Here is an 11,998-nt window from a genome sequence, read left to right on the forward strand (position 1 = left end):
TCCTTTTTCTTCTTTAAGCAGCAGAATCCATTTTTCAAGTGATCTGATTTCACATAATTTATATAGAAAGAATGGTTTCTCTGTAGCCAGAACTAGCCTGGCACCCAAGGGATGGAGGAAGGTCCCCTCACTATTATGCTTAATGATTCACTTACAAAAAAATTTGTCTCTGATTTTAGCAATTAGTCTTTCTGGAGGTGGGTTCTGCTAGTTTAGAGATCTGGGAATCCAAGAAAGAGTGGTTCAACCAAGTGATATAACAATGTTTCCACAGAATTGGAAGTTACAACTATGACATGGCCATTTTCACCTCCTCACACCCACTGGGTAGAAAGAACAAAAGTTATTACATTTGGCTGAGTGCCTGACCCGACCATCCATGGGACAGAGGACGGCTGGAACTAGGGGCCCCCGTCGAGTACCTTCGGGGTGTTGGGAGAGACAGTATCCTATGAGTTCCCACATATGTTCCCGGACGTGCCAAGAATGCAAGGACCTGCCACTTTTTCCCCGGGCCACCATTTCTCAGGGTTGTTTTGGCAGCGAGTGACTATAAGGGATGAGGTAACGTCTCCCCTCCAGGATGAAGAGCGGGCTTGCTTATTGTTTGCTATAAAAATGGCAGGTTCCGTAAGCTTAGTGTCTATGCTTAGCTGCGACACAAACCCATTGTGTGTACGTCCATCTGGGCCCCACTGTGTTGCCCTCACAGTCCCTGTGGGGCAAAGGGAACTGAGACACATATGCCGATTCTCACGATGCTGTGCTTTGAGTAATCCAGTCTGTTGTCTCTGATCTAGGAGCCTCATGTCTTCTTTCTGCCAACATCCACTACACAGCAACTGGCAAACTGATCAGCTTTTAAGTAGCATAAAATCAAATCCCACACCCAACACTGGCACTGCCAAATCTAGTGGTTAATGTCAGTGAAAAACTATAGTAACTCAACACAGGCAAGACCAAAGGCTCAAGATACCTAGAACTAAAGAATTGGGTCACCCCATCAGAGAAAGAACCTTGAAGAGTCGGCTAAAGACAAAGACTAGGAACAGGCAGTGAAAGAAGTCATAAATACAATAATAAGTAATAAAACTATTAACGAATAATAAACAAACAATGAATGTGGGTATCTACTTTTTTCATCCTTGTTCTTATATTTACATAAGGTGTAACTAGTTTCCTTTCTACTTTTCCATCCACAATCATATAAAGAATCTATTACTACTTAGCCCACAGGATCTTGAAATGATTACAGAAGGAATGAGTATCACTAAGTGATCTTGAACTTGGAGTTCTTTCTATATGGTAAGTAAAAAACAAACTTGATTGGTGACTTGTTTAAATTATAGGAATGAGAATAAGAACATGCATGTTTGTATTGGACAGCCTAAGGTGTAGAACATAGTGGACATGTGTGGATTTTGGCAATCTCGCATCCAATTTCCCCTGCCTATTAGAATCCCAAGCTCCCATTTCTGGAAAAATTCCTCATTATGAACTATCTTGGAAAGAGGGCAATTCTCAGAGCTTACCTCTCATTATCGAAGCTGAAAGTCAGATATTTCTTCTATTCACTCTTTAGCAGAGCCCAAATCTGGCAAATGATATAAAGCCAGCCAATTAGACGCCTACTTCCACGGTTTTGAATCTTGAGTGAATGACAGACGGAGGGAAAATCATCTTTCTGGCAGCAGCAGCAAGTGGTCAAGACTGTTCCTACGTTGTAACCTCGACTCCAGGGCATTTGCAGCCTAGTTACCAGAGAAACGCTGGTGGCTACTTGTTTGCCATGCCTGCTCATCTTCCAGCCTGTGGTCAATGCTGTAAGCTCCTGATATCCTTGCAATCAATTATTTTTACTTAACACAGAAAAGGTTTCTGTTGCTGGTAACCAGGAATCCCAGCAGATGCATTGTGATAATAACAATACAAACAATATTTGTGCAACACTGAACAGTTTATCAAGAGTTTTCACATTACTTCTCTCACTATTCCCAACATCAGCAAGGTAGCGCAGCATAATATCATGATCACTGTTGTACAGATAAGAACATAAAAGGTAGAAGTTGGGACTTGCCCACTGACCCGCAATTAGTAAGAAGATGGAGCTAGGATTCAAACCCAGATCTGTGATTCCAAAGTCCATATTATTTCCACCACAGCATGCTGTTTCCCAGAGCAATGAGCAAGTAAAGACAATATTACTAAAAAAATTTTATAGAAGACACAAAACTGTTTTAAAATAATTGTTCATAATAAAAACTTATAGTATAATATTGAATTGTGATTCAATTGAATTTAATTCAAAGAGAAGGTCTAAGAAAAAGAAACTTCATCTTGGCACACCATTTTCCAGTAAACCTGTTAAGTACAGACTATATGACAGCATAGATGGCATATTCTCAAGAATGTCTCTCTTAAATATTAATTAAGCAACAACATTTTTGACAGCTCAACAGAGCATAACTACATTATATGCTGTATGCTGTACTAAAATATATAATGTACCAGCTTTTCACTGATATGAATCCTTGTAGTGGATGCCGACTGAAGCAGCTACCTGACTTAATATTTCCTCTTCTCAGGAAATGGCCTCAACACATAAAATGGGTCCTGCATGAGCATGTTTGTGCTACATAGCCCTGTTCTCCTTAGCATAGGTAATTTTCCCACAGGACTAACGTTTAACTAAAACTAGGTCTATCAAGATCCTCTCTCTCTAGGATTTGAAACTCTGAAAGAGAAACAGACCGGCAGTAGTCAGAACTGAGGTGTAACAAAGGCAGTGTCCTAGAGAAAGGCTAGAGGCCTTTCCGGCTGCCCTGGTTCCTGCATCTCCCAAATCTTGAGTATCTGTCTTCTCAGAAGGGAATCTGAATACAATCATGTCTCCGTTAAGATGTGCTTCTGTACTCATCCATTCAAAACACCTGTGGTAAGTGTCATGACGGCTGTGTGCACTAGATGCTACTGGACTTTAGAGGAAGAACTGTAATCCCATCCTGGAAAAGCCTGGGCCACACCGGAAGCAGGTCCTTCTCCATGTACGCACTACTCTGTCCCTCCCTTTCTTCTGTTTCCCCCCACATTCCATTAAAGCTTTACTTGCTAAAACAACCAATTTTCAAATAGTGGACATTTTATCTTTTTTGGTTGCCCTATAACATTTGATACTCCTGTCTCTTCTTTGTAACTTGTATCTTGGTTTCAATGACATTATTCCCTGTTGTCTTTCTTCCTTCTGCTCCTTAATCGCCAATGCACTCTTCTTCCTTGCTTCCCAGAGTTTCAGCAATGTCCACTTTTCTTCCTACTCTGCCCTCACCCTTTAGGTGTTATTGACCATACCTATTAACAAATATTTGAGGACTTTTGTGGTAGATGTTGGCCATAGAGCACTGGATAAGCTGCCCATTAGCAAAGACACACATTAAACTAAGAAGTGTGCATTGCCTTTATAGCGATGAGAGTGTTGGAAGAGAGTATATAATAGAGGGCCTTGACATCATCTAGGGCATTCAGGGAGGAAGTGGTATTTAAGGTAAGAACTGAACCATGAGTAGGAGGGCAGGAGAGATACAGGCACTGGAGCAACATTTTAGCCTCTGACAGGAAGACAGGTGCCTGGAGTGAAATGGCTAAGAGAAAAGTGATGTGAAATCTGACTGGACAAGTAGGTTGGGATCAGATCAGACAGGACTTTGAAGTCCAAGTTGAGGATAAATATTCACTATAAATTCATAAAAATTAACCTGAAAAAAAAAAAAAACCTTCAAAAAACCTGCCTACCATCATACTAGTTCCACTCTTCACAAAAACTTTCCTCAACCTCCAGCTATATCTTCTTTCTCCTTTTCTGCAGATGATCTTATCTCCTATTTTTCAGAGAAAACAAAAGCCTCCAGACAGAAACTCCTTCACTCTCCTGATTCCGAACATACCTACCCAACTAGCTACCTCTCTACTAACCCTCTCCTCCTTCCCACTCTTAGGGAACAGGAACTGCCCTCCTATATGAGGGTAACCACCTTTACTTTGGATCTCATCTCGGGAATCATCTACCCATTCTGTCTCATATGTATTCAACCTCTACATTGCAAATGAATTCTTCCCACTACTTTTTAAACACACTTAGATATTTTCCATTTAAGCACATAAAACCAAACAACCTTCATTTGCCTCTCTTACACCCTTCAGGACCAAATTTCTCAAAAAATCTGTATCAATTTTCTCATATCCTACTCACTTCTACTCATGCTAATCTGACTTCCATCTCTGTCTCCCCATCAAAACAACTCTCTCTACACTCAAACTCCTCTGTGTAGCTATGTCTTATGAACATTTTTAGTTCTAACCTTACTCTGACTTCTCATAGGCTTCAAAATTTGCCATTCTCCTTCCGAAACAATTTTTTCTCTGATTCTCAGAACTCTCATTTTCCTCCTTCTGGCCATTCCTTTTGTCTCCTTTGTAAGCTCACTGCCTAGCTTTCATCCTAGACTCTTGACTCTCCACAGCTTCTTCTATCTCCAGATAATTCACAAATTTACACTTCCAACCTACAACTCTCTGGACCTGTTAACTAATCAAATACCTCACCATCTCATAGGCATCACAAACTAAACATATCTAAAACTCAAATTATCATCCTTTCCTCAAAGCCTTGATCTTTCTAGTATCGCTTCTCTCAGTGAATAGTGTCATCTACCTAGTGATGTATTCTAAACCCTAGATGTCATCGTGACTCTTTGTATTGATTTCCCCAGTACTCAATCAACCACCACTATCACAACAGCAATAAAAACAGGCAACATTTATTGAGAACGTACTCGTTACCAGGTTGTGTTTTAAGTTATCTTAATTTGGTCAGCTAATTTAGTATCACAACCACGACAGTTATCATCACCAAATCCTGTTGATTTTACCCCCTAAATCTCTTGAATGTAGCATCCTTTCTTCCTTGATATTGCTGTTACAGCTACCACCTTAGTCCAAAGGCCCATCTCACTGGGCTACTGCAACAACTTTCTGCTTGGTCTGCAAGCACACTCTGAGAGCTCTCTAATTCATTCACCACAGAACAGCTATCTTTTTTCGAAAGAAACAGGTAATACCCACTGATTCCTCCTCACCTATACACACATTTGAAAGAGTTTTAGAATAAAGGCAACACCCCCTAACTTGACTTACGAGACTATGCATGGGCAGGTCTCTAGTCACTTCTCCAGTTTCATCTTGCACCATCCTTCCCCTATATTCTGTGTTCATCACACTGGCCTTTAATTAGTCTCTTGTACTTGCCATTCTATGGTAAGTAGTTCTCCAACTCAGGGCTTCTGCATAGGTTGTTCTCTCTATCTAAGAGTTTCTTCCTTAGGGTGCCTAGTTAACACCGACTGTTATTTCAGCTCTTAGTTCAGTTACCACTTCCTTAGGGAAATCTTCCTGATGGTCAAATCATCTATCCATATGCCTCATTGTACCATGTACTTCTCCTTAATAATACCTACCACTGTGGCAATTTTACATTTTTGTGTGATTGCTTGACTAATATGAGGTATGATAAAACAATACGGTGAATGTTTAAATTAAAAAAATGTATTACAGTAGAAGACACATTGCCATTAATCCCTCTCAAAATACTTCCCCTCACTTCGAACACACTTATCTGATTGTTCTTGCCACTTTCTGAAGCAGTTCTGGAAGTCCTCTTTTGTGAGTGTCTTTAGTTGTACTGTCATGGCTGCCTCAATGTCCTGAATCATTTTGACTTTGGGGAAGAGCCAGAAGTCGCACGGTGCCAGATCCAGTGCAAAAGGTGGATGACGACACACCATAAGATTTTTATTTGACTGAAATTGCCATGTACCAGAAGCTATGTGTGACAGTGTTGTCATGATGGAGGATGATTTATGGCACACTATAAAACACACCTTCTCTCAACTGTAGCTCACACTCAACTGACTGCACTGAACAAGTTGAAACTTGTTAACACACTGTTTACTAAGGTTCGACGTGCTACTTCCTGTATTGAAGATCCCTGCCTTTCCGTTGGATGGCACTCAGCAGCAGCATTCACCGTATATTTTGATCACAATGGAAAGGCTCCATGTCACACATCACTTCTGGTACAGCAATTTCTGTCAAATTAAAACGTTACAGTGTGTCCTCATCCACGTTATTCACTGGGTCTGGCACTGTGCGACTTCTGGCTCTTCCCCAAAGTCAAAATGACCATGAAAGGTAAACGCTTTGAATCAAGGCAGCCACGACAGCACAACTAAAGACACTCATGAAAGAAGACTTCCAGAAGTGCTTCAAAAAGTGTCAAGAACAATGGGATAAGTGTGTTTGAAGCAAGGGGGAGCATTTTGAGTCGGGTTAATGGCGATGTGTCTTTTACTGTAATGAATTTTTTAATTTAAACACTCACCGTATGTTTTGATCATGCCTCATATTTTATTTTCCTACTAGATTATAAACTGCATGAGGACAGGAACTGTCAGGTTTTGCTCACCATTTTAACCCCAAAAATCTAGCAAAATGTCTAGCACATATTGGGTTCTGAATAACTATTCCTCTGAATGGATGAGTCAGAAAGCCAAACTGAGATAGGATAATAAACAGTGAGCCAAAAGAGGCAGTGAATTTACCCCCCGTTGGTTTTAACAGGGGGAAAGAGTTATTATTTACAGGGAATGTTGAGACTAAGAATGGGTGGATTGGTTTGTTGATTGGCTTAAAAGCTAGAGAGGTTAAAACATGCCTAAATTGCTCATGGCTAGAACCCAGCAGAGAAGAAATTAAAGATGCTCAACAAATGGAATAAGCAATGGTGTAACTTTTCTGATCAGGCTAGTAGGGGTGAGGGAGCCAAAGCGCAGGTTGAAGTACTGGGCTCCGATGGAAAAGATGCAGGTTCTCAACTGCAGCAGAATCAAAAGAGGAAAAGGAGAGTGTCAAAATAAGTTTCTAGATTTGATGATGGAAAGTTAAATGTTATATACTTCCAGGCTAATGACTTCATTCGTGATGTCAAAAGAAAGACGATCTACTGAAAGTAAGGATACAGAGAAAGGACTCAAGTTAGAGGAACATAGTAAAATAAATAGAAAGTAGGATTGCTCACCAGTACTGACAGCCAAGCTGAAGTCAGGACTTACCTGGCAGAGGATTGCCCAGTAATGGAACATTCTCCAGCTTGGAGGCCTTACACAGCGAAGGTAAATAATCATTCATGCTTTCTGCCAGATGGATGTGAAAAAAGAACAGAAGGTTAAGAAAGCTTGAGGCATTGGAAAGTAAGTGAAGAAAAAGATGATTACCTCCTACACTGGCAAAAAGGTAAGACAGAGAGTTAAGAATAGGAAGGTCTGTCTGGATGATGGGGGTTGTCAATGGAGTTGGTAAGAGAATAAAAGGAGACGAAACATGTAAAACATTTTGCTGGATGGCTGATAGAGAATAAGTGCTCCAGAAGTGTTTCACAAGAGACCCTAAAGATGAATGACGTAGTAATTTGCAATCTTGGAGAAGCTGAGCTATTTTAGTTAGTAAGTGAGCCCAGCTGACTGCATAGCATCCAGTCCTCATATCAGCCTGTGTGGTTCTCTCAGATAACTCTCAATAAGGCTTTAATACAGGCTTTTAAATTCATAAATTAAATGAATTTATGCTTTAATTCATTTAACGTGAGGAAACTGTAAACTACAGCAGTACTCAGGAAGCTTTCAAAACGTATCCCTCAAATGTTAAGTGTCTTCTGGACTTCATTAACACAATAGCAACAACTGCATGTGAGCAGTAGTGACTGTGACCCAGCTCTGCTTTGTACAGCCCCTCTCTAGTGCATCAGGTAATAAAATTAATGTAAACAAAAAGAAAATAAATGACAAGGTGCGCAACCTAATTAAATAAGAGCCACTATACACCCACCAGAATGACTAACATTATAAAGATTGACAATACCAAGTACTGAAAAGGATGTAGAGCAAAAGCCTCTCTCAACACACAACTGGCAGAAATCTAAACTGGCAAACTTTGGAAACTGTATACCTATCAAAGCTTTATGTAGCATAACCTATGACTCAACACCTCCACTCTTAGGTATTTGCCAACAGAAATGCACATTGTGGGCCAGCCTGGTGGTTCAGGTGATTGGAGCACCGAGGACACCGGTTTGATTCCCACATGGACCAGTGAGCTGCGCCCTCTACAGCTAAGATTGTGAACAACAGCTCTCCCTGGAGCTGGACTGCTGTGAGCAGCCGGAGGTTGGAGTAAGCTGCCCTGGACTACCATGAGCTGCCAGGAGCAGCGGATGGCCAGCAGCCAGCAGCCAGGGTGAGTGGCCGTGGGCTGCTGTGTGCTGCTGTGGGCTACCGTGTGCTGCCATGAGTGGCCGGTGGCCAGTGTAAGTGGCCGGTGGCCGGCGAAAGCTACCATGAGCTGCTGTGAGCGGTGGACCCATCACCATGACCAACTGCCTCAGCCCGGGGCGGGGCGGGGCGGGGGAGAAAAAGGGGGGATGAAAACAACAACAAAAAACTGAACTACATAAAAAATGGATTTAAAAAAGAAATGCAGGGCCAGCCCGATGACTCAGGCAGTTGGAGCCCCATGCTCCTAACTCCAAAGGTTGCCAGTTGGATTTCCACATGGGCAAGTGGGCTCTCAACCACAAGGTTGCCTGTTCGACTCCCTCAAGAGATGGTGGGCTGCCCCCCCTGCAACTTACAACGCCAACTGGACCTGGAGCTGAACTGCGTCCTCCATAACTAAGATTGAAAGAACAACAACTTGACTTGGAAAAAGTCCTGGAACTACACACTGTTCCCCAATAAAGTCCTGTTCCCCTTCTCAATAAAATATTTTTTAAAAAATGCATATATGTACACATCAAAAGACATACAAAATGTGCAAAAGTGTTCAGAATAGAAATAACCCAAATGTCCAAAATGATAGAATGGGCAAATTGTGGTATATTCATAAAATGTAATACTAAATATAATAAGGATGAACTAGAGCTATACACAACAACCTAGATAAATCTCACAAACATAACTTTGGCTTTAAGAAACAGAGACACATGAATATATACTGTATGATGCCATTTATGTAAGTTCAAAAGAAGGAAAAATAAATCTATGGTGATAGAAGTTAGAAGAGTGGTTACCTTTGAGGGGTAGTGACTGAGAAGGGCATAAGGAAGGACTTCTGGTATATCAGTAACGTTCTATTGCTTGTAGGTGGTGTGGTCACTTTATAATAACTCATTGAACTGCATGTTTATGATTTGTATCCTTTTACTTATGAATCCTCTACTTCATTGGAAAGGTTACTTAAAAACAAAAGGCTAGAACTGATTGAAAGGATGATGGAGGAAAAGTGTCCATAAGAAGCTGAGGCTGCTGGTTCTGCAGAACCCCCTTTCACCACTATGTACAGGATTGGCTGCTATGCTACACAGAGATGAAATGACCTAAATCATATTACCTAAAATTACGAAACTATTTAATGGTAGAGCAGAGATTGGAATTCAGGTTTTCTAATTTCACAGTGTTCTCAAATTCTTGTAGGAATGTTTCTGGGTATATACAGAGGTATCGTTTTCATCCAGGCACCTCATTACTTTGTCCCCCAAAGTAATGAGGTCACAAGAGGAAGCAAAAATAGGTATAACACAAAAATATTCACGAAAGAACAAGAACACTTATAAAATTAGTCCTCACTCAAACATTCCTCCTCTGGCTCAAATCGGCTTCTATTTCTGCCAATTCCCATCAACTGCCCTTGTCAGTCATTCTTGGTGAGTCTCTCCTGTGTTACAATGGTAAACAGAACAATACAAATACCATGTAAATCAATTGCAAATTGAGCCTGCGCATCTTGCAAAAGATGCAGGATTCCATGAAGTTGGTAAAAGTGCTATTATAGAGAAATGTTTGACTAACATGAAAAGCCGCTGACAAAAGGAGAATCTGCCAGATTAAGGTCAGTCACTCATTGTGGAAGAGATCCCTGGTTGCCACCCAGTATCCATTTTCCCTTCAGTAACAGAATCTGTTTCACTCAGTAACAGAATCCTGATTTTTTAGTAACTGTGTTTCAATTTGGACAGTTAATAAACATATGTTAATACAATCTAAAGCTAAGTCTCAGAAATGGATATGAATAATTTTTTAACCCCAAAGAGCTCAATATGCAGTCTCAGACAATCCTCTGCTCCTCAAGTGAACATTTGATGCTCCAACCCAGTTGCACCGTGTCTAAGTAAGAAATGAGGTAATGCGTTACAGTGCTATCGTCCTCCGATGAAAACACATATTTGGGGGAGTGGGAGCAAACAAATTTGAGCACTGGTGAACTGTGTTCACCTACTGTTTACAGGCAGATACTAGTTAAATGCATCAGTAATTTGAAGTCAGTGGTGTAGTAAATATAAAAAGCTTTACGTGAAAGTAACATGAACGTATACATGAAAAATAGATACATGAATGTTACATAAAATATCGACTCTAGACATTCCCAGCTACTTCAGCACAAAGGCCAGGAGAGATTTAAAGGCATTCCCAGAGATGTCTACTGCATTCATAAACCAGGCCAGGGGCTGATGAACAAAGACAAGATCCCAGCAGTCAGAATTCGCTTCAAGAAAACCAAAGTTAATACCTTCGCGAAGATCTTAAATGTTCTACTGTGGTCCACAGTCCCATCAAAACCACTAGATAAGCAAACTAGGTTTTGCAGTTCCTCATACTCACAACCTGCTTTTTTTGTCCTCTTTAAAAAAAAAAAAAAAACAGGACCACTGTCCCCAACCCGAAACATTCCCACAAACCTCCTTGGATGCGTCTTTAACATAAAGAAAGCCAACAAAGTTAAAAAGTAACCAAGTGATTTCTCTATGCTGTCTTGGCATAAGTTGTTAGAGAATTAAAAAATAAATAAATGAAACCTCTCTCTCTAGTCTACGTTTGCGGGCCTTGAAAGCCGTTCTTTGCACGACCCACCTGGCGCCGGCTGGCGGAGGACTCGCAGTCACGCGCCACACACCCAAGACAGAACAAAGAGCTCCTCCTAACAAACAGGGGCGCGCAGCGCCCTTAAAACACCGCACGGTACGTATGGATGACTGTTTCTGCTCTAAATTAACTCGCCCAGGAGGCTCTGTCTTCAACCAGCGCCAGCCGGGTACCACACAGGGGGCGGGGATCCTTATCTAAGAGGAGCTGATTTCAGGCCATGCAATGCAGAATTCTCCCTTCTTTGGGGCTTCGGGCTGGGCTGTGCCAATGGGCTTCTCCGCACAAGATGTCACGACACCTACAACGCGGCTCGCCAGCGGAGGGATCCTGGCCTCCCACACGGCTATAACTAGGGCAGAGCTGTTATACAACGGATCCCGGGCGCCCAACGCCCGCCCGAGGAGTCGCCCCGGAGTCGGAGGTGGGAGTCACAGCATCGGCAGACGAGGAGGCACTCTGGTTCGACCACGGTTCATGGCGACCCCTCTGCTACACAGCAGCTTTGCCGGCGTGCGACAATGGAAGGGAGAGGGCAGAGGAAGAAGAGCATCGAGATCCACGGGGCGCGAATCTCAGCCCAGGGACCCGGGGGCCCGAGTCCCGGAGCCCCTCCCCTCTGCCGTCCGTCACTCCCAAACCGGCGGTACCTGTTTCCGCATGTTATTCATGACGCCCATGAAGCCCGCCAACAATTTAGCTTCTTCTCGAGCAGCAAGTTTCTTCTCGGTCTTCTTCTTGCTGCACTTCTCCACCCCGGAGGCTGCCATCCTCCGTCAGCTGGGTTCACGCCCCGAGGCTCCCCCGGCTGGGCCAGGGGGTTGCACGTTGAGGATCCTGTTTACCTCCCGCGGCGGCCCGGGCGGCGGCGGCTGAGCTCTGCTCGCGAGCCGGGCGGCAGCGTCGCTGGCTGAGCCGCGTCCTGGGGACGGCAGGAGCCGGGCGGAGGAGCCTGCGCACTGCGCTCGAGGGGC

General features: G+C 42.7%; 1 protein-coding gene across 4 annotated transcripts in view; it reads right to left on the reverse strand.

Annotated features, from left to right (window-relative positions):
- The window catches only part of KLHL7 (kelch like family member 7), a 62,089-nt gene extending 50,115 nt beyond the window's left edge, over positions 1-11,974 (reverse strand). Inside the window, exon 1 of one of the 4 annotated variants that reach the window (XM_081079922.1) lies at positions 11,675-11,974. In XM_081079922.1, the coding sequence (XP_080936048.1) occupies positions 11,675-11,794 (120 nt within the window). In that variant the 5' untranslated portion in view covers positions 11,795-11,974. Of the gene's footprint in view, positions 1-1,532; positions 3,281-7,163; positions 7,255-11,012 lie in introns of those variants that run through there. The other 3 variants (XM_081079925.1, XM_081079923.1, XM_081079924.1) reach the window with 3 other exon arrangements.
- Between the last annotated feature and the right edge of the window lie 24 nt (positions 11,975-11,998).

Source organism: Rhinolophus hipposideros (assembly GCF_964194185.1).
Source record: "Rhinolophus hipposideros genome assembly, chromosome: 18".
In the NCBI taxonomy this organism is placed as follows: domain Eukaryota; kingdom Metazoa; phylum Chordata; class Mammalia; order Chiroptera; family Rhinolophidae; genus Rhinolophus; species Rhinolophus hipposideros.